This window comes from Ischnura elegans, chromosome 9 (genome assembly GCF_921293095.1).
Source record: "Ischnura elegans chromosome 9, ioIscEleg1.1, whole genome shotgun sequence".
Taxonomy (NCBI): domain Eukaryota; kingdom Metazoa; phylum Arthropoda; class Insecta; order Odonata; family Coenagrionidae; genus Ischnura; species Ischnura elegans.
In genome coordinates, this window is record NC_060254.1 from 74044490 (window position 1) to 74068954 (window position 24465).

A 24465-nucleotide genomic window follows, 5' to 3' on the forward strand; every position below is an offset into this window, starting at 1 on the left:
AAATTTTAAAATTTGATCCAATTAATCTCTCATGCTTTCTGATAAATGTTTGATATTTTTTTTCCTCGATGGTATAATGCGACGTGTTATTATTCCTACGTTTTACAAAAATTAAATCAATAAGTAAATAAAAAATTAAATAAAAATTAAATAAGTTTGACTGGGAATTCAATAATAAACTTGTAAAACAAACTAGACTCAACTCAACATAGGATTACGTCGGCAAAGTGTCCCCTCATTAATTTTATATCAATTTTGAAGTCGTCCGGCTTCAGTGATGGAAAAATTCAGGGCTTATATAGCAGAAATATCCTGGAAATTTGGCTAATGTAATCCATACGCTTTCTACATTCGTTTTAGACAAAACAGCAAACCGTAAATAAAAAACGCAATATTTATCAAGATTCTTTTTTTTACTTCACGCTGATAATTAGATTCCATCGATTCAATAAAATCTATAAGTGATACGGTGACAAAAGTGTCAAATATTGATGGACAAATACAGTTATCAAGCCTTTAGACGCGCCAAAACATACAGGTCATATTCGTCAATAGTTTTCATACTCAATTTTTTTTGGAGATTTGTTCTTAAGCCATTTAAGAGTCATTTATTAGAAGCGGTAACATTTATGAGAACTTGAAAAGCTCGTGTTATCTCTTGCAGAACCATTTTTCATCGAGTCGCATGATGACGTGAGAAACTATAAAAAAGAAATTCTCCTCGGCGACAGAGTTAGAAGGGCCCTCAGATGACAGATTTAACCTTTTTTCCCCCTCTGGCTCAGAGCTTCAAGTCTTGAGCGACGCAACAGGTCTTACACCTCATCTCTAGACTTCTCCTCCACTGGGGAACCTGCCAGTCATTTTTCATGGCATGGAGAAAAATGCAGGACGAGATATTTGCTTTTTCGAGACATCTCCTTCTCACTGTATTGATTTAGAGATTTTAATAAAAGCACTGGTTTCTGATCCTGAATGATATTTCCGTAGCTTGACGGTCCAGTCTTTTTTCTTCTCAAACATACTTCCCTTCAGTTTTCTTGCAAATAACTTCGTCAAATACGAGTCATCAAATTGTATCGCGAAATTTTAAGCCTGTATTACACAATCATTTTTTTTTTCGAGATGTCTAATTCTCACTGTATTGATTGAGGGATTTTAATAAAAGCACTGGTTTCTGGTCCTGAATGATATTTCCATAGCTTGATGGTCCCTTCTTTTTTTCTTCTCAAACATAATTCTCTTCATTTTCTCTCGCGATTAAATTCGTCAAATATGAGTCTTCGAATTGTATCGCGTAATTTTAAGCCTGAATCACGCGATCAGTTTTTTCAGTCCCTCTGATTGATAGCTCCAGTGATATATTTTCAGTCACCAAAGAAATGATTTCTCGACCCGTCATTTCTTTAATCGCGCGGCCATTCCATCCGTCCCTTTTTTCAGCGCTTACTCCGTCTTTTTCCATATTTATAACTGTGATTCAATTAACAGCCAGGCGTGGCATTACAATCGCTCTTGGCGGCCGTTCGTTCTGATTGGCTGAAGAACGATATACCAGCTGTACGACCTAGGCACGAATATTACAAAAGAGGATCCTAAATGTGTTGTCAACCTCCGCGCACTTAAATGGTTTACAAAAGTCACCACTCGCGTCGCTGACGGACAAATTGATCCGAGTTTCACGGGAAATTAGGTATAATTAGTGTTTTTAACCGAAATTTATATACATGATGATTTGGTCTATGAAATTCTTAACTTTTCAATGCTGTTCCTCGCTATTACAAACATTATCCTGTAAGATATTGGAAAAAAAAAGTGGATCGCATTGCACTCATCACCGCGCCGCGGACATTTTTGAAACCCGATTAAAATGCGACCCAATTGGCAATAGAAATCAGCCTTCTGTGGGATGGAATTAGGCCTCCTCTTTGTAGTCCCCTTGGTGCCAGCGATGGTTTCAGCCACGAACATCACAAAAGAGGATCGTCAAGTCGGCCTCTAAAAGTGTTGTCAACCACCGCGCAATTAAATGGGTTTCCAGAAGTCGCTGACGGAAAAATTGATCCGAGTTTCACGGGAAAATAAGGTATAATTACAGGTGCCGACCGAAATTTTTAGTTATGATGATGTGATTTAGGAAATTCATTCCTTTTTAATGCTATCCCTCGCAATGAAAAACATTACAATGCAAAATATTGGAAAAAAGTATCAGCGCGCCGCGGACATTTTTGAAAACCGATTAAAATGCGACCGAATTGGCAACAGAAATCAGCCTTCTATGGAATGGAATTGGACCTCCTCTCTGCAGTCCCCTTGGTTTCAGCGACAGAAAAAGGGACGTGCCGAATGATGGAAAAAGTAGACGGGATTTCCATCCTTTGAGCCATCGCGGAAAATCTATGGTAAATTTTATCCGCCATCGCTGGAGCTGTCCCTCTAAAGGGAATAAAAAAATGATCGTGTGATTCAGGCTTTACGATGTCAAACCTATACGTTTTGGCCCTTCTCAAGGCTTGATAAAATGTATTTTCCCATCAGTATTTGAAAATTTTGTTGCTCTATCACATTCAGATAAGATTGAATCGGTGAAACTTAAGTATCGACGTTAAGTAAAACAAGAGTCGTGATATATTGCGTATTGTATAAATGGTTTACTGTTTTATCGATTGATCTTGGATTGAATTTGTATCGCCAAATTCTTATGTCCTCTCTCTTTATTGACTTCCAATTTATTGAAAATCGCCGTTTCCATTACCTCACTGCATATGGTTTCATTTTTCTGAAATATTTGGCGTGTTTATGTCCTTACTTTGAGATAATGCTGCCAGAAAGTTTAGCCTATCTAATACTTCGCAAAACAATAAATGGTTTTTAAAAAATCCCATTGTTAATTTTTAAGAGTTGTTTTTTGTTTTCTTTTGATGACTTTTTGTCTTTCTTTTTCCTAGTACGAATTTTAAAAGTATTTCATGCATTTATAGGCACTGGTGGTGGCTGCCTGTATACTATTATGCGTTCAAACTTAATTGGAGTAAATGAATAAAATTTTACTGGTTTTTCTTGTAGGTACTTTGTCGATCATAAAGATATTTCTTAAACGCGTTGGCGGAGAAGAGAGAGTGAAGTTGATGGACCGGTAGTAACATCATAGGCCTTATGCTGAGTTGAATTAAGAAACTTTCAGATGCTGGTTGTGATGTCTCTCGGGCTTCCCACCAAGTTAGGCACTCCATTTCTGCCGACGTTTCGTTGAAAAAGTATTTCATCGAATCGTTGGCAGGAATAGAATGTTTAACCCGGTGCGGTGGGAAGGACGAGTGGTATTTACAACCACCATTCGCCGGAAAGAATCAAATCCTTCTTATTAAGAGGCCTTTTATGTATATTTATTATATTTTTTATTTAGTTTTTGCGCCCCGAAAACAGCGCATTCAAGGCCTTTTCTTCGGGGAAATTTGACAAACAACCATTCCTTGGTGAAGGGTGAACCACCCAGGCGGGACCCGAAACCATGACCTTCGGTTTGGCAGGCGAGGACTTTACCCCTTCGCCACCGAGGCCTGCCGAAACGCCGAGGTTCCACGCAAGGGGAGATTTAGCCACAAGGGTCGTGACCCCCCTCAGAATTTTATCAAAAAGTATTAATTTTTTATTATTTAAATCGTTTTTTTGTCTCAAATGTCTAAAATTGTTCAATAGTTCATATTTTTTAGGAATAGGCTCCAAAATGCGTTTAAAAAACGGACACTAAAATATTTTGCACAGGAAGACGCCCCTCTGTCCCGGGGGGTGTTCCATACTCCCTGGACATAGGTCATGAATAGGGGTGCCGACTTATATAAAATATTGGGGAGGCCCATACCAGGGGTCTTTCCCCGGATAATTTTATATGGTGTGTTTTAAAGTTTTTTTAAGCATTTAAGAAGAGTCATGTGGTGAACTTTATTACCCTGAAAACTCGACTCTCTGGGGAAAATCGACAAGTCTGACACATTTTTTCTCCCCCCTATAACGAATTTTTGAGGGGGCTCGGGCCCCATAACGCCCCATGGAGTAGGCGCCTCTGGTCATGAACTCCCCAAATATGATGCTGAATCCGCTCCAGGTTCCACTCCAGGTAACCCGATGCACTTAAATCTACGACGGTTGCCCAGGAAGTAATACACCACAATTTTTTTCTCAGCCGACAGCAATGGTACGACGGCGAAACGTTATATATGCATGATATGAAGTTTCAAGGGTTCGCACGCAAAATTTCTGGCTTTCCCGACTGTTAGCTTAGCGGCTGGACTGTTTCAAAATGACGTCTGTAAGTGATGTTGTACGCTACAAGCAGCATGCCAGCATTGAATTGAACCCGCGATCTTCGGCTAGGCAGACGAGGACTTTACCCCGCCGACGCAATGAAGTTCCACGCCCCAAGCACTCGAATTCATTTAATTCTCACAGTTCATTAAATTCTCATATGGGTTGCGTACTCTTTTTTCCATCTTCAGGACCAGTCCGAACGCCGGATGACGGCTCAGGCATGCCATCTGGGGCCTTGCTGGAGGCCGCCGCGCGGAGGGCGGCCGTCAGGCTGGAGCTGGAGACGTGCAGGTCCGCGCCTCCTCCCAACCCGGACGCAACGCTCGAGGACGTCCTCGACTCCCTCCTAGGCCTCCCCCCCGCGTCCTCATCCCGATCCCCGGCCTCTCCCGCTTCCCCCGTCTCCCCACTCAAGCACCACCCCCAGTCCATGCAGATGAGGATGCCTCCGCAGCATATGGTGTCGCAACCGATGTCGCAGCATATGTCGCAGACGATATCGCAGACCATGTCGCAGATCATGTCGCAGCCGATGTCGCACACGACGTCGCATACGATGTCGCACACGACGTCGTATGCAATGTCACAGCCGATGTCGCAGACGATTTCGCAGACAAAGTCGCAGACGACGTCGCATACGATAATACAGCCCATCGCGCGGCCTCCTCCACCTCCACCGCCGCCAGTGGCGCCTGTATCACCACCACCCCCAACCCCCATTCCGCCACCCACTTCCCCTCCGCCTCCCCTCCCGCCGCCGCCACAGATACCAGTGATCAACGCAGCAGAGCACCGCCAGATGTGGTCACAGGAGCCTCCATCGGCGACGCCCCCACCACTGCCACAGAAGCCTCCGGTGAGCCACTCTCTCTAGCTCTCAGATACGCATGGCCAGGGATGTAACCGGGGGGAGGGAGGGAAGGGGGAAATGGGGTGGGTAGGGCTTTGGAGGCTTTGGTCTCACCAAAATTTTTCCCCTTATGACAACAACCCATGGTACATGTGTTGAGAAGACTACTATCCCAAGGAAGTCCAAGCTCTGATACTCCATTTTTTATACATTGTTAATGTTCATAATAACTGCCAATAAAAAACGATGCATTTAACTTTTAGCATTTGACGAAATAAATGTATAGCTGACTGAATGATAAGTTAGGTCTTCCAATGTGTGGGAATTGACTACAAAGTGTCAGTTTAGGCAACTCGCTTACTTCAAAAGCACTCCCCCCATCCTCCGAAGAAAATTTCTACATGTCTATGCATGGCATATTGTTTTTTTCAAGTCAGTAATAAACAATGCAGCCACTTTGTGACATGACTTGCGGTTTCATTGTTGTGTTGACTGCTGTGGTGTCAGCGCATACACTTCAGACGGCATCTCCCGTAATGTTGGGGAGGTTTGAACCCCTTGCCTTCAACCTTGAGGTCAAGTGTAATGTAGCAAGTAATGCGGCACAGTTCAACAGGTGCACATATTGCATGGTTGGAGGGTATGGAGGGGCCTTCGTTGGATACCCTCACATATAAGCCTTCACTGTTCCATGAAGCCAATTACTGATAGACCACTGTATTTCTCTCAATTCCATTCCACCCGCAGCCAGTCATACGGACTATCACCGGAGAAGCACGCCGCAGGAACCCCTCGCACCAACGAAGGGCGAGGAACCAGTCTCGTGCCATTTCGCCCACGTCACCCACATCGCAGCAGCATCTCACCTGGAGCGAGATCGCTGCCTCGCAAGGGGAGGGCATCAAGGCACCGAGCATCGTGGAGCCGCAGAAGGAGGAGGCGCTGGAGAGAGAGCCAAAGGATTTGGATGCGTCATCCGTGAAGGGAGCAGAAGGAGAGGATGAGGATGAGGAGCAGGCAGGTAGGAAGAGCGCGTAAGTTTCCGCCAGGCAGGTTCGATTCGGATGAGAGACAGAGAGAGAGAGAGGGTGCCTAAGCTCTCCACTCGCGACAGGTTTTACCCATACTAACTGCAGAGTTGAGATGTGTATGCTCGTGATGATCAAAGTAGAAGTTGGAGTAATATCCCCCCTTGTTGAGGTCTGGACGCACAGGTGTGGAACATGAACTTGGGATGTGGGAGCAAAAGTCATGAAGGGAACCAACTTAACCCATTTTAACCCAATGATGCTTATGAGTAACATTAGGAATGTATACATTTTCAGCTCTATTCAGGAAAGATTTGAATTACGTGTTCTTTTATACTGTAAAGTTAAATGGTGAAATATGAAGCTGCCACAATAATTTTGATTGAGTAGTAAGTTTTCGCATTTTTAAGATGAGAAATCTCATTTCTCCCGGAAGGTGCTCTGGGTCAGAAAGGGTTAAAAAGAGGGTGCCTTTCTTGGGTGTTTCATTCAGACCAGAAATCGCAATGTAGATATCTAAATCCAAATAATGCAATAGGCTCTCCACATTGTAATACCTAAATATCGAAAATCTCAAATGGTTAGACCCTATTCATAAAATGAGAAGTCTTGAAATTTAATGTCTCTCAGAAGCAGCTCTGCACTAGGAAGGGTTAAATACATATGAAATCATTTCAGGTGGTAGAAATGTGATATATCCATGATAAAATATTAACAACAAATGGTAATTTCCACATTTTTAATATATAACTCAATCATAGTTTCGACACCATGTCATTTTTTTGCCTTTGAAAATGACATATTGTGTTGAAACTATGGTTGGTTGTTGTATATTAAAGTTTGGAAATTACCATTTGTTGTTTATATTTTCTCACGGCACTATCAATATATGTATTTTTTAACGGGGAAGTACAATTCAACTTATTTGCCATTCTTTAGATTGCATATTGCACAACTCTGACTAATTAACTCTTGTAAAACTAAACTCAAGGAAATATAAGAAAGTCCATTGAATTCTAGAAGAATTTGTGATTTTTTCTCAGTTTTCTGGCTGGATTAGGCTCTCCACATCTTCAAACTTTTCGGTGGAATATTTATCCATCGAAATGTCAGCAGATTTGGAGAGCCTTACCCAGTTGGAAGCCTGAGAAAAATATACTGCAGTATTTCACTTGGATAGCATAAAATCTTCCTTCAATTAGCAGCATAAAAGATTTTAAAAATGATGAAATTAATGTCAATTTTTTAAGGGTCGCAATCTGTATCATTAGACAACTGCTGTTTACTCAATGCATATGCATAATTTCTTTTTTATTTAAATCATAACTTCATGTCAAAATAAGTTTTCTGGGTTCTTGAGGAGGCTACACATATACATGCAGGCATGTTAACCTTTTCTTTTAAGGAAGATAAGATCCGGTGGAAATATATTAGAATTTGAGTTGTGTATTATTAGATTTGGCGTATAAGTATCTACAATACCAAATATTTTATCAAAAGTCCCCATAAAAACCTGCTCAGTCATTAAACTTCGGAAAAAATTGGCAAATATGTACTTTAATTTCAAGGTAAATACATTTGTTTCACTTTAAGCTAAAATTGCTTTCAAGTTTATAAATTGCATTGGTAGATAAGGTCTAGCATTTTTCTTGTATGGCTACAGTATTTTATAAATGCATCAAGTCATAGCCAAATTAATATGCTTTCATTATGACTGATGATTAATTTGACCCCTTTTACCTGTTTTGCTATGCGTTTTGTAGTGCAGCTTGGGAAAAGACAAACTCCAAATAGCTATTTGTGAGTTCTCTTTATTTAGGATTATTTTCAAAGCGTGTTTTTGACCTTCATGTCATGTCATCAAAGATAAATTTTGCTCTCTCATCCCAATCTCATATTTCTTACTGGTGTGGTCAGACCTGTTAATTATTAGAATCTTGCTTTCCAACCGTAGAAACAGTAGGCTACTTCGATTATTAAATTGATGAATGCCTGCAAAAGTATCAAAGTAAACAATTTGGTTGTTTTTTAAGTAGATTTGAAAAAAATATTTTTGAGATAAATCTAATGGACTCGGCTATGGCTTTCTTACTTTATTTTTGGTTGTGTCATGTAATGATTTTTATTGCTTCGATTGTTTGAATTAATTTCCTTGTGGAATGAAAAATTGTGAATGGTAGACAGTAAAGCTTAATTTAGATTAAAATTAAATTTTAACTGCTATTTTGATTTTTGTAACATTTGTAAGTTTTTTTTTTTTTTTTTTTTTTTTTTGAAGAAGCCATTTTTCAATTTCCAGATCCCTCCTTAGTTAACGTAAATAATTAGTATTCATTGCATTTAAATGACAAGCCAGCTCTCCATTGAAGTATAAATGCATACCTCCAATCAGTTTTTTTATATTTCCTTTTCATGACTTTTAACAAGATTGTAGCCTAAATTTTCAATCTTTTTTTTATTATTTCAATTTATTTAAAGGATATATTCTTGCAATCATTAAAATTTACAAGTCTGCAGATCATTGCCCTCTCTCACTCATAATTCTCACCCTTCCGGGAGATGCCAATTTGAATTCAATAAGCATAAGAAATAAATATTAGGATGGAATTCTTTTTTGAAAAATAAATTTTCCTCAAAAGGCATCTGTAGATATATTTTTTTATGTACTCAGTGTAAGTAATATTGATTTAGGTCAAGAGTCAAAATGACAGAGCTTGTTGAAACTTGTTTTAACTATCCTCAATGGCGAAGCGTCAATTAGGATTAATGGAAGCATTTGATTTACAATGTGAAATGGGTAGTGCTCTCTTATTTTTGAATGAAATGAAATATTTTACTCAGGAATAAGTTTCTAGTTGCATGCATTTTCTCTTCCCTGATGAACGAATATCATATCTAATCCTTGTGTAGGATGACTCCTATGTTTTTGTCTTCAATGGTTGCGCTGTTTTTAAGGCTCGCTATACATGCGTAGACATATCTGCCTCTTTGAAAAGTAATAGAGTCTCCGATTGCAAGTACTTTCAATAGATCAAGACCATAGCAAGCATTAAGGTAAGGGTTTCGTACTTTCCCCAAAATTCATTATTTTGTGATATATATCATTATATGTACATCGTTCAATTGAACCCTCCCTTTTATTTCTAATTTAAATTTTTTCTAACCACTGCCCTATTGCACATCAGAGTGAGCAATCTTCTTGTGTATAAATTTAGATAACTATGAATTTGATATTAATAGAAACTACATAATTAATTTTGTGATTTAATTCATTTTAGTCTCAATTACATAGGTATGTTGCAGTAAAGTGAAACTGGTTGACTCAAATAAAGATTTAATATATTGAGTGAATTTGCTAGCCTTCATTACCTTTCTGTTAATTGCGAGAAACTACCTAAAATAAATGATTGGGAAAAATAGTTTATTTACAGTTTCATATGATACATACATATATGGTAAAAATACATAAAGGTTGCGTAATTTACTGGCTAATGCTTCCCCAAGTTCTTTATTCACGCTTCGCCACTGAATCTGCTGTTTGATTTTGTTGAGGATCAAGGATTCAATAATTCCAATTTATATGCTAACTTTAAGTGCAAGCAAATGTAATCTTTCAATGTGGAAAATGGTGGATGTGGGTCCCTTACCAAGAGATTTTCAGTGACACTCTTATCGTCTGTATTTAAAACACTCTGAAAACATGAGCGGTACAAATGAACTCTCTGACCTGAGATCTTGCCCCTGTTCCCATATCCCTTTTCCCATTAGGTCTCTCTAGGAAAGGTATCCAATTGTTACCTACAGATCGCATTCAAATTTGTCACTGTGATAGGAAATTACATTCTTAAAGAATAATATTTTTGCCCAAGTATCCATCGCGCCTAAGTTTTCAAGATATTACTCATAGAAAGGGCTAGTAAAACTCCAATACATATATATATGCAACCCATGATACAAAAGTACTGAAATTCAATGGCAAAATAGTCCCATTCAAAGGGGAGCATGGTAGTCCAGAGGGTAGACAGCATTGGCTGTTGACCAAACAGTTGCCAGTTCAAATCCTGGGTTAATCCTTTCAAGGATACCCCACCACAAAATCCTGGAACATATTTAGGCTAGCCTCAAGGCCGAGACCTGGCTCAAGAGCAGAAGAGAATATATGTATTGTCATCATACTGTGGTATTCTTGCATCACAGGTTGCATAAATCTAGGCGCTTTAAAAGTACCGTATAAGCTTGTGTAAGAGGCGCACACGTGTAAGAGGCGCACCCCTATTTTGAGGATCGAAGCTATAAAGAAAAAAAATTTTGCGACATTTTTTTAATCCTATCGTGCGGTGTTGCAGACGTATATCTGGAATTTCGACAGTTATCGAAATGTCCTCTTTCAGTACTATTTGAAAGAGGAAATTTTGATAACTGCGGCGGCATAAGAGGGAGTAGAAAGAGTTCCGATCCTCTCTTTGCATACGCCATCGCTCTACGTTGCTTGTCCTACTCACGAACAATTTTGTTTAAAAGCTCTCGCAGGAGTATTGCAATAGAATTGCAGCCGTGGAAACTTTTAAGGCAAAACAGGACAGGCAAATGGCATGAGCTTTCCCAAGAGATTGAACAACAATCGGGGCAATCTCAGCACCGTAGGATAATAACCACGTCGTAGATTTAAGGCCCCTTGCACACTCACCGATTTTGGACGGCCGGTAAAGTATCGGCCGTCCACATTCCAATAGTGAACAATGGGAGAGCATTGGAGCTTGCACACGTACCGACCACACGCCGGCACCGGCAAAATGCCGGTTAGCTGCCGGCTATTGTCACTGTGGATCGCCGACGCCGGCTCAAAAACTTAGCAACGTATCGTTTGACCGGTAAAAATCCAGCGTGTGTGCAAGCATCGCTTCGCCGGTAAAATATCGGCCAATATTTTACCGGCCGTCCAAAATCGGTGTGTGTGCAAGGGGCCTAACGGAACTACACTCGGCTCTCCATCAGCTAATGCCTCTGCCGTTTTTTTTCTTTCCGAGACTCCACAGGAAAATATCAAGTTACAGGGGAACAATGGAAACGTGTTTCATCCCTACCCCATTCCACCAACTGACTACTACTGATCTACCAGGTTCAATTCCCCGAGTTTCTGGAGGTCAAATGACCCTCGACCTCTCCTTCAGCGCTCTTCACTTATAAGCATTTCCGATTTCTTCTATCCACCATTAAGTCCAACAATGAGCACACTCGTTCGAATTTTTTCAACCGCAGGTTTTGACACCAATATTACTATATACAGTATAAATGCCGCGGGATGCCCACTCGTGGCAATAAATTTAGCGCACGCTCCAGAGCGAATCACCCCGCGCGATCTTTTCAATGTTCACCTCTGGGGTACCGACGTGACGGCGCGATGCTTGCAAGAAATTCAAACAGGGGCATTTTAAAAATACGTCACTAAGGGAGAAGCTCCCCTGCCTGCCACTTGATTTTGACCCAGGGTTTCAGATGACTGACTCACGCTGAAAACCAAGGCCACTCAGTTCCCCTTGAACTTGCAACCGGTGAAGGGGAGGGGGGGAAGATAAGAAGTTTGTGTAAGAGGCGCACCCCCATTTTCGGTTGCAATATCTGGGAAAAAAGGTGCGCCTCTTACACGCGCTTCTACGGTATTTTCTGTCGAATATATCTTGAAAATTAAGCCCTAATGATATTTGAACAAAAACATGCATCCCTTAAAATTTCATTTACTATCACACTGCCAAGTTTTGAAGATGGTGACCATCTGGCGTTGATACTGTCAGTGAAATAGGGTACGTGTCTCCCAGAGAATTTAATGAGGCTATTCATTCTGAATTAGTATTTTTTTCTCCGTGTAAAATTAGGTATAAAATAGCACAAATAATGCTTTAAACTCACAATTTCTGTGATTAGTATTTTTTTCTGGGGGAGAGAAGGGGCCTGGATCCCCTTCCCATTAGGAGGTATTCCAATTCCCTTAGACCCCACAGAAGCCTGCCCCCCCCAAAGTTTTGCTACAATCAATGCCAATTTTGGTGACACTCAGTACCTTCCTTTTTCGGTGTAAAACTTCACACTTCCTTATGCTGTAATCTGTCATGCACATTTGTATCTGCAATCAACATTTTTTAACCTTGTCCTTCAAAAAAGGCCCGCTGAATTTACAAAAATACCTAAGTAACTAATCTTGCTTTTGCTAGAATGTGATATTTATGCTATTAACCTCACCAGGGTTCGATCAACCATTAAGTACTTACTCAGTGACATTTAGGGATTAATTTTGAGCTTATATTTGAGGCATGCAACAAACAACTTGACGGGAAATTTGATGCTATGTAGTGGCTTTATTCGTGTGCAGTGTAGCACGGCTGTAGAGCAAGGGAGGAGGTTACATTTGTATTCTAAAGTTGAAGTACTATACATTACACTTAACTATGGGAAGTGTTGAGTATCATCAGCACCAAAGAATCCAAACGCAAATTGTTAGGAAATTCAGCACGATATTCATAACCAGAAATCAATATCAGTTAACCAGATGACTTCATTTTATTTCACTTTCCTCACACCAAAAAATGGCAAAAAGTTATGAGAATTCCTTGAAAGTGAAATATAGGCATAAAAGAACTGAATTATGCAACATGACTCAGAATTGGTTAACTTAAGAATACTACGTAATTTATGCCTGACTCTATTATTTTCATCATTATATTTTATTGCTCACAAATTATTTTGCTTTTACATAGTGACACTATATTTTTTATTGGTATGAACCACATTTGTTTTGGTTTTAGTTTTCTTTCATTGCCTCATAACTTGATACTGTCACCAGAGGCCAGGAATTGCACATTTACGGCACAAAGTAAGAGAAAGAAAATGTTTGCTAGGAGACATTTGAATTTAAAAAGAAAATAGCTCACCCTCAATGCAACCTACACTCACATAAAATCAATGCCTGATCTCCTGGCATAATGGTATTACAAAGAACTAAAATTTACACATTCTCATTTGCTAAAGGCACATTAATGTCCACATCTACATATTATCTTTCCATTGCTGAAAATATGATTCAAGATCATCATCAATAAAAATTCATATGACGTGTACACCATAATGTAAACTGATTTAACTGCATTATTTGCATTTTATCATTTTCATATTTAGTCAAAAAACTATGAATTTCTCCAAATGAGCTCCAAATACATATATGTGTCAATGGGAAAACTAGAAGGTACCCAGTGAGAAATGGGTGGTGGAATCCACGTGGAACCCACGTGGATACCACGTGTTTTTGGTCGCGGAATCAACGTGGGACCCACGTGGAAATTTGGTGGAAAAATTAAAACAGCAGTAGGTGCTGTCCTAAAACCATTAAAACCTCAACCACTCTATATCAAAACCTTCTATATATGTGTCTACGATTTTTCATGTGCTCTCATGGCTGGCTTTCCACGAATTATATAAAAATAGAATGTGCGATACATTTTCACATAACTAGCGTGGTTTCAGGATGATAAATGACGCAATGTCACCAGAGAGTTAAGTTCCACAAATTAGAAATTCTGTTTAACATTTTATGCTAATCACCACAAATCCACTTGAAATCAACGTGATTTCCACGTGGGTCCAACCACTCAATATCCACCACCACCATATATCCACGAGTCAACGTGGATTCCACGTGGGTTCCACGTGGATTCCGCCACCCATTTCTCACTGGGTAGTCACTAGAAATAGAAAAAAAGAAATATTTCTAGTCAAATGTTAGGCCGTGTCAGATGTTTTCATTTTCCATATAGCGTAAATGTTAGAGCACATCTGACACATTTCTTTGGTGCTTTCTTGCCTTTTCCGCTGGAGGAGCCTGTCTGTTGAGGAATATTTAGTATAAGACATACAAACAGGTAGCTCATGCATTATTAATTCTGCCTTCTCCATATGTGGATATTCCTCGCATTATTTTCTTGCTATATTGTTAGGAAAAATATTCCTTCTTTTTGCTGATTTCCATTCAGGGCATAAATAAGTGTAGTTAGAATGTATTGAAAAGGCAGGATAAACGGATTGGCATTATACGTTATGAATTATATACATCTATAAGTTCATAACATTATGTTCAAGCTTATGTAATTAGTTGTTGGTGAAATGATCGTTCAAGTTGCAGGCACTCTTATCTAAATTTTTTACCTACTCCTTTCAGGATATTTTGATTTTAAACATTTAGAACTGCATCACTTCATTTTTTAGTCCAGCTAGAGTAGCTGTTCATTGTTTGGCATTTGTGAAAATTATATTTAATTCCTAAATCCTAGATTCACTGTGGGAATTGTACCTGCAGTATCAGAAAAATCTAAAGAATGCAAAATAAACCATACGTTTTAATTCAGGCTGGCTACATTGAAAAACCTAGTACATGTGTGTAAGATTCTCTGAATTATGTGCAATAGATAATTTATTGCCTGAAAAAAACTGATTTTGTTTGTGTAGTATTAATAATTGTTATGGACATTGAAGATAAACATAATACTGCATTATTTTGAATGTGTATTAAATGGAAACCCAATTCATATAAATAGGTTTTATATTTTAGTGAAAATGTAACATTTTTCAAATTTCCAAGCTTTTGCTGTTAAACACATTGGCTCATTAGATAATATGTGTTCCCTCTATGTTTATTTATATTAAATTGAAAAATGCATGAGCCCTATTTTATTTGTGGACTGCATTAATAGAAATTTGATTTTTTTGTTGATATTTACCAATCTGTTAACTGTCCTGAAGAATTTCAAAATATGGAAAACTAGACCATGAGTAGTATTAATATAATTTATGAACACAAAATTTCAGTGATTTCCATACAGGTACATTTATCATTATCCTTCACTTATTATTCATTGCTTTAATTATCATCTCTCGCAATTCTCAGCAAATCTAGGCAAATGATCATCAGATTGTCATCTCATTCATCCCTGCATTCATCTTGAGCAGTATCAGTCACTCAGTACCTACTTTCAATTCATCAAAGCCTCTTTTCATGAAACTCAAATGAACTTTTTCTTGTAGCATTCCTCTCCAGTTTTGACACTTAAAATATACTACTAAAGCGTCAGGATTAATCATGACTTTTTGGAAATAAAATGCATAGTTGCTTGGATATGGAAATATGTTAAATTTATTTCGATAACTGTCTAGGCATTTAAACCTTTTTTTGCTGCATTCATATAGGCACTCCCTTTATTTATATATATATATATTTATGTATGAAATACAGTGAAACCTCGGTTGGTGAACCCATCTGATAACGAACAATTTGGATAACGACCAAAAATTTCACTAAAAATTTGCCTCGGATAGCAAACAAAATTTCGGTTAGCGAACAGATGCGTAGCGGCCATTTTGGTGTTCGGTGCTGTGCGATCTCAAATGGATACAAAGTAATACAATGTCTACAATAGTTAGTCTACAAGTAATACAATACCTATAGAGCCTGTAACTTTCATATAATAGCGAGTCAATAACAGGTAGGAACTAATTATTCCTATTTCCTATATTTCTTATGGGGAAAATTGTTTCGGATAACAACCAGCTTACTGGAATGGATTGTGGTCATTATCCGAGGTTCTACTGTATGTTGAAAGTTAATGTAATCAATATCTTGCACAACCCACCATGTAAGTTGTTATTCACAAAAGATCCCAGCTCGATCCATCCTTATTTAGGTCATTATCTCATTTCCACTTGATTGTGACCCCCTTTAGAGTTAAGTTCTCATTCACACAGCTTAGGCAGTTATAATTTCATGGAGACAACGACATAATGAGTTTTAAATTTGCCTCTGAAGGATTCTGTGCTATAAAGTGTAGTAGTTTTACCTGTCCACAAAACTATCAAACATGTGCACAGTTACTGGTGATGAGTTAATATTATTATTTGTGAACATGGATAATTTTCTGAGCGTAGATTTTTGGTGGATCATGTAAAGTTATCCCAAAAACTTGCAACAATTCTCCTAAGAATAATTCTTCAATATTCTATCATTATGGTAAAAATAAATATGCTATAATGCATAGTCACATCTACAATTAAAAGTTCAAAAACCATTAGTAACAGGAGAAACATGATAAAAACCATTTTCTGTCCAAATTTGCATGCAGTTATTTGAAAGCTTTCTACATGATTTGATTTTTTAACATACATATGGAAAAGTACCTATGATGTTTTCATTAGTTTAGATAATTTTTTAGGTAGTTTTTCCTTCTAATACTCAGTAAAATATAGGTATCACGGTCAAACATAACTTTTAAATTTTTTCTGCATATGTAATTATAATATAGTTGATCTCCAAAAAAAGGCATCATAATAATTTATCAGGCTTTCAGTAGTGCATAAATTATGTTTCATAGGGTTTGATTTTCCATATGGAGTAAATGTAGGACCACATCTGATGTACTTCTTAAGTGCTTTCTTGCCTTTTCTGCTGTAAGAGCCTGTCTGTTATGAAGAATATTCAACATAAATTATATTTATTTCATTCCTAAATCTTTGATTCACTGTGGGAATCATTCCTCCAGTAGCAGAATAAATCTTAAGAAATAACATCCAAAATAAACCGTACATTTAAGCTCAGGCTGGCTTCATTGAAAAACTTTGTGCTAGTAAGATTCTCTACATTATGTGTAATAGATAAATTATTTCCAGAAACAACTCCTACAGTTATACAGTTAAAAGAAAACATTATCATTTCTTTAAATAAGAATTGAATCAGGGCAAGTCCATCCTTTCTTCATTGATATCACTTTTCACAGTCATGCTCTCATCTGATGTTGTACCTATCGACTCAATCTTACCTAAAATCATCAGATCATATGCAATATCTCACTCTGCCTCACACAAACATCTCCAGCTTTCACTCCTTCAGTATTTCCGCTAACTCTTCCAGCACCAGCTAATATACTACTTTATTTTTGTTGTATTCCGTGTTAACACGCATGCAGGTGTATACAATCACTTGTGTAATACCGTAAAATTGTGTCATCCTTGTTTTTTTTTTTTGAGCGTCCTAATCCCCACTCTCAGTTCCCACTAATTCACTGTCTCTCTCTTTCTTTCCTTTTCTTTTTTTTTGGTCTTTCTTTCTTCTCTCTCTCTCATATCCCTATCTCTCCATAAACTCCCCCAAAAATTTTTTAGCTACTTACGATCTCTTCTTGTCTCTCCCCCTGTATTTCTTGCTATTTCTTGTGCTTTTCTCTTCCTTCATCTCACTTTCTCTGTATGATTACTTCAGTTTCACCTCAGTGTAGTGCTGTTGTACTTGCAACTGCCATTGGCTGATGTGATCTCTTTGAATGTACTCACCTGCTACTCTTCTTAACATTATGACACAGAGTAATGGGCATGCAGAATGAACTCTCCTAGAGCTGCCATGCGGCGCAGTTTAAAGCTGCAATCGCTGGAAATAATAAGTTGATTATGTTTATGAAAACTACTTTGTGATTGGATGGAGCATGAAGGAGGTTACATTACCTTCTACATAGTATGAATGCCATATTTCAATGCTTTTGACTATGGATAAAACGAGGGAAGGACCTAGAATGAGACCTTCAGCTGGTGCAAACTAAGGACTTGTTCATGATAGTGTGATGTTACGAGACAGTGCCTTCACCGGAGGAGCTCCGATTTTTTTTATTCCCTTGCTTGCACATTTTTGAGTCAAAGAAAGCAGATCCAGTTGAAATGATCACCTTTCAACCATCTTCCGTCCAACTCCCATTAGCTCTGCATGCAACCACTAAATCTCGCGGCAACACTTAATCCAATCAGTCATGCCAAGACCACTTTTCTAAGCAATTATCCTGTCTATTCCTCTCCCCTTTCCTCACCACCCGACCTTATCAATTACTTGATCCCTAAAAAATCCCTATTCATCTCACCTCCCTTTCGCCATTATTACCTGTTCTCTGCAATCCATCCATTTCTCTCATCCATTGCCCCCAAAAATCATACCACAACACCTCTCACAATACTTTTCTGCCCATTCCTTGCTCTGGAATGACAATTTATCCTTTCACCCTGGACCGATTTTCAACCCTAACCACACCCTTCCAATGCATCCTATCCTTGACGTCCCACAACCATGCACACCTCCCCTCCTTGACCCCCTTTTCCCACTTCTCTCAGCTTCTCCGAGTGAGGAAGACGAGGAGGTGGCGGCGGGCTTCCCTGCACCACCCATCATCCCTTCAGAGGACCGACAACAGGCTTCCCCGATCACCACAGACGGTGAACCGCAGCGCCCGCAGCAGTACAACTCAGGGGGAGATGAACCAATGCTCCGACCCTCCAAGGATGAAGACGCTCCTCGTCGAAGGGTGTCGTTCGAGATAAGACAACTCTCGGATGACTCCGAGGCGGATGCCCGGCGGAGACGACATTGCGCCCGCAAGAGGAGCCGGGCAGCAGCATCATGTCGGAGGGTTGCCGCTGCTGCGACGGCTCCTGCATCTCCCGCTCTGCCAGTCTTGTCCCGGGTGGCGCGGCAAGGTTTCCTTGCACGGGGTCGCGGCTGTGTGAAAGTGTTCTTCCCGGGACCGGAGAGGGCAGAGGCCTTTGCGGCGGCGGCTGTGAGTGCTGCCCTCGCAGGAGTCAGGAGCCCTGTGGCAGGTGAGCCCGGTACAGCGACCGCAACTGCCCTCAACGAGCTAGGCGAGCCAGTGTACACTGGATGGGCAGATCTACCACTCCCCACGAGTGGGTGTGGAGAAAAGTGCTATCGGGACCTTGTCCAGTTGTGCAGGACTTACGATCCGGACTCAAAGTTGGTGTTGCTGGTTTGCGTGTGCGTCTCCTCAGCTGAGACACCAGGGGCAGGCAAGTGGTCCCGCAAGGTCGTCTCGCGGTGCATGAGCGCAAAGCTGGGACCCTTCCGTCTGGCCCCCGAGCCTCAGTACCACCACCCGAGGCCGAGCGACCCACCTCCTCCCCCACCTCCGAGGAGATACCACCCCTCGACCTCCCCACTCTCGGCAACCGGTGGAGGTCTCGGAGGGGAGGATCTGCGCCCGAGGAGCCCCATCACTCGGGAGATGGAGTACCCAGAGACCTTGGTCCTCAAAGCTTTGCCCTTGGAGGCATGCGGGCCCCACAAGCGGGAGGTGGCGTACAGCAACGTCCAGAAGCACCTGAAAAGGAGGGGCGTGTCTTTGAGGAAGCAGTTCCCTGACGTGCACCGCAAGTTGAGGTCGTACGTCGAGGATGGGGTGGCTTTTGCACCAGTGGCAATACATCCAAGGGATGGACTGACGGGTCGGCCTTTCCTCTGCGTGATCCTTCCGGAGGGAGCAGACGAACCATGCTGGGAGGGAGAAGAAGGTACAAGACTCAAGAGGGTGGACGTAGGGGTGACAGACGAGGAGGAAGAGGAGGATGATGAAGGGATGAGGGGTGCGAGGGAGCGTCCTCAGAGGGGACACGAGGGAGGGGACTACCCCCACCAGGTCGAGACTCCTTGAGGAGAAGGCTTTTCCTTTCATGAAGACTGTGTTACCATTAAATGGTCCATTGAGAACAAAATTCAATTGGGTTTCAGAACAGAGGGATGGGAGTGAAGATTAAGGGCCTTTAATCTGGAATTTCAATGCTGATTGTCTGCATGGTGGGCTGATGCTTTTACAAAAATGATTGTTACCACATTACCGTTAAGAAAATAATAGTAATAATAATAATTTGTTATAAGTCATTAGTCTGAGCTGCGCTCAAATTGAACTAAAATGGACAATTTCAGCGTGAAGCATTTAGGAACCCATAAAAAAATTAAGCATCAGGCTGATGCGAAGTGTAAATAATTTTCAGAAAAGTTTTGCTTCAATGCATTACCATGAAAAGGTTTTTGAAAACTTCCAAACGTAGGCAATACAAATACTTCTTCCCAAGATGTATTCAATGAATAATCATGAAAAATGTTAGAGAATTTGTAAATCTTTAACAAGGTTCAGTTGGTGAAGATGATGTTGCATAAAATTTCACATATTTTATAACACAATTGATGGAAGCCCTAAGTAATTGGTTTAGTGGTCTAAGAACACTGGGACAAAAAAATCAAGCTCGATTCTAAAAGAATTCATCTATATATTTTTTGCATCTTTAACAAAAATAACTGTAATGAGCAGAAATTTAGCATGCTTCAAATCCTGGTGTAACTAAGGAGCATTTACAAATGGAGGTCAGAGGATTGACTGCTTCATGCAAGGTCATTCGTGGAAAGGAATTAGACTTAACGAACAGCTCGGAGGAGTAAAGATTGCAAAAGTTAGTTTGCATGCAAATGAAAAAATGCCTCAATGAGCGAATTATTTCATCACACCAAGGCAAGCTTTATGCACTGTTCATTATGTTTTAGTGTGACAGGGATAGGGTGGGCATCAAAACATGAATGAATGAATGAGGATTTATACTTACTATGTGAATGCGAAATGAATCTTTCTGGCATAAGAGTTTTGTCGATCCTTTTAAAATTTGTGTATGCTGATAAAAAATGATGTGGTTGATAAATTTTTGCCAAGATGCACTAGTAAAAATGCATATTCGTGATGAAAAATGAAGTGCATGCATGCCACACAATTATGAAAGTATAAAATTTCTTGTCCTGTACATTAGCGGAAAACAGTATGGAGGATACAAAAACAGGATGATGAGAACAGCATATGCAAGCTCTTCCTAGTCCGGTGGCACCAAATGTTCTCCTTTAATACGGAGAAATTGCAATTGTGACTTGTGATAGAAATTCAATGATAAAAATGGTAATACAAAATTAAAAAAAGCTCAAAAATAATAATGAAATAGCCAATTTCCTTGAACTTTGCAAGCATTTTTCTATAAAATTTTTATGTTGAGTTATTTTAACTTAACTTCTTGTTCACCACTTGATCTATTTCAATAAACTTGTATTCAACGCATTTTTATAAACTCTCGACATAACTTATACCTACCTACTACAAGAAAAGGAATGCATTTTAGGTATGAGCTCATGAGGTCACGCTCACATTCATAAACAGACTCCCTTACAATAGTAATTAATGTTCAGAAAAAAAAAAGAAATTTAGCTGAAGAAGACGTGTATGTTTAATTTTTAATAATTACGTGATTTTCATGATGCACCCAGGCCTTTACTATGATATTATTAGCTCTAAAAACTACAAAGACAGAATGGGAACCCAATGCTGGCTTGGGGCAACTCTTGCTACAATGTACCAATATTCTTTTTAAACTACTGTGTATTGTAATATTAATGTCCCTCAAAACTACATCTTTGTGTAGTGGGGTTGATTCAACAAAAAGGTGAAAATAGGTATGTATTTGATGGAACAGATATCAGCCACTGATAGACCTACTACATGCTACAATGTGTGACACTAGAAAAGCAAGTTTTAAGAGTGGAAATGAATTGCTATTTCTATAAGCTATCTATTTTCAGTAGCGAGGAATTTTAGCAATTCAGTGACTTACAAAGATGCCTTTGTTACAACTTTTTATCAAAAATAGAATTACTCTATTGTTAATTGTCGATAATGAGAAAATATTACCCAGCAAAATTTAAACATCACTTACCCTGCCTTTGTATCTTTCTCCTATTTATCTCTGTTTAGGCTCTGATATGGAACTATGAACATGTAAATTTATTTAGCAACTATTTACATCAAGTTGCATGTGTAAAGAGTATGTACATATTATGAATAGAAACTGTTACACGGTTTTTGCAAGAGCAATCTACAATTGAGATACTTGTTTTCCAAATGTGCCAAGAATTTATATGTGTTGTTTATATGACATGTCTAAAGATGTTAAATACTGGTTAATAGATAAATTCAATGTGAATTGCCTCTTATTATGTGAAAGACTTTATTATCGATGAAGAGCAGAAAGGTGTCATTAGCTGCTTGCTTGGTCAAAAAAGACATTTTACAGGTAAGATTCATTTTGGTGGGGATCTTGTATGACGTTTGCTAAAACTCATTTACAGTGAAACTTTTAGAGTCTCATTTGCTGATTACAACACCCTCATCTATAAGTAATGAACAATAAAGATATTTTGCTACCTCAATATGTTGTAATAAAAGTAATATTATTCCTCATATGTGTAAGAAAATTGCAACAGCTTTGGCAGAATGATAGAACTTTTCCGTGGATGAAAGTGCCCCGTGATTGTAATTCTCAAGGAACTCCTTAAGGTTTCAGTCTGAATTCTCTATGAGAACCCTAACTACCCCAGCAGCAGAGAAAATTTTCAAAACGTGTTGCATTATTACTATGAGAGAATCCATATGCTGTCACAATGTCCCATGAAATTATTGCATGTGGCATAATATTTTATGCATGTTGTCACAATAACAAAGTCCCTGGCTTTCCGAGTTATCATGAAAGTGTCTTATCCCTTTCGAGATAGAGTAGAGTTCTCTCCTTAGCATGACTGCTGCATAACTTGGCTGTAAAAAATATTCCGTGCACCCAAATTTTCCAGGCTTGTTCTCTTTATTCATCTGAAATCCAAAGGAAAAAAGTATGCCTTAGTAGTTTAATTGGTTAAAGCAGTATCTGTGCATTTGAGGTATTCAGGTTTGAGTCCCTCTTGTATGAAGAAAAGAGAAAATTTTGGTCAATATCTGCCTCAATTGAGAGAAATTAGAGGCAGTGGAATCATTCGACAACCTATGGAGTATCATTATCTAAGGTAATACACATACTATAGACGTCAAGTTTACAATACTTAACGCTAAGACAGAAATTCATGAAAATATGATAGTCATCTATTGAAGAAGTTTGATTTTGCTTCAGCCTTAGGCAGGCCCGTCGCTAGCTGATCTGGCGCCCGGGGCGAACTGGGATCGTGCACCCCCCCCCCCCCACCCCATAACATTGATATATCTGCAATCGGGAGAGTTGAAAATATAATTGAAAACATTTTTTCGTAATAAAGATATTTTATCGATTATGAAAGTAAAACATACAAGGATATTTAAAAAAATTTTTTCGTCGGCGAACACGGTGCGCCCCCAACTTGCTGCACCCAGGGCAAAATGCCCTGATTGCCCCGCCCTCGCGACGGGCCTGGCCTTAGGAGTCTCTGCACCAACCTCAGCCTGCTTAGAGTCCCTGCCTGTTACAGTGTCCCCAGCAGTACACCCTTCTGCAGGAGGGGGTGCAGATCCCCCAGCAGCCTTGGGGGCATCCATTAATGACGTGAGGTGATTTTGCCAATCTTTTGTCCCTCCCTGTCCCATCAGCGAGATATCGTGAGATTTGGCTCCCCCTTCCTTCTAATCTCACATGAGATTGTTCAAAATGCATATTTTCAGTGTAAATATGTCAATACATATATACTTCATTGCATTGGATTTATAAAAAAAATGTATACTTCTTTTTATTTAAGATTATGACTAGTATTTAAGATTACGAGGATCGTAGTCTATAATCACATTTTGCACTGTTTCTTGCAGAAAAAAAATTAATGTGATACATGCTAGGACTCCTCCCCTCTACCCAACGTGAGATGGGTGAGATTCGGCTTGACCCCCATTACCGCCCTGATAAAATTAAACTCCTCCATGGTGGGTAGGCCTACCCCCCATTGACGGTAAGGGAAGGATAGGACTAACTTTCCTGTATCCCTCAGCAAGGGTAGATGGAGCGTATTTTAGAACATCAGAGGCCCTACCCTTCCTGGAGGGTGGGGGAAGGGTAGAGGAAGGGTAAGGGAGGGTAGTCCTACCCTTCCATTACCCTTAATGGAGTATGGAAAAAAGGGGAGACAGATGATAAGGGAAGGAGTTCCAAGGAAGGGTAGAACGAAGGATAGTCTTACCCTTAATGCAGTATAGACGAAGGATAGACAGATGATGAGGAAAGAAGTTCCAAGGAAGGGTAGAATGAAGGATAGTTCTACCCTTCCCTTACCCTCAATGGGGGGATGTTGTAGGGTAGACGGATGGTAAGCGACAGTGGCAAAGCGAGGGGGGGGGTAGGTTTGGGGGATAAAACCCAGAGCTCAGAGAAATTTTTAACATTAATCCATTTTACTTAATTCGATAGATATCGCTAATAGAATGATGTAAGGATTAATAAAATATCCCTCAGAAAGCAGTAAAACTCACCATTTTGAACCATTTATCTTAACCAACCCTTATCCTGCTGGGTATTTTCCATACCCCCACACACCCTGGGTATTAGTTGCACCTAAACCTCCCCAAGCCTAAATTCCTAACTGTGCCCCTGGTAAGC

At 39.6% G+C, this 24465-nt stretch overlaps 1 protein-coding gene across 1 annotated transcript in view; it reads left to right on the top strand.

Annotated features, from left to right (window-relative positions):
* Positions 1–22291, top strand: part of LOC124164956 — a 373915-nt gene extending 351624 nt beyond the window's left edge. The window contains exons 8-10 of the mRNA XM_046542194.1: positions 4497–5164; positions 5906–6179; positions 18373–22291. Coding sequence (XP_046398150.1) covers positions 4497–5164; positions 5906–6179; positions 18373–19703 — 2273 coding nt within the window. The 3' untranslated portion in view covers positions 19704–22291. The remainder of the gene's footprint in view (positions 1–4496; positions 5165–5905; positions 6180–18372) is intronic.
* The last annotated feature ends 2174 nt before the right edge of the window (positions 22292–24465 follow it).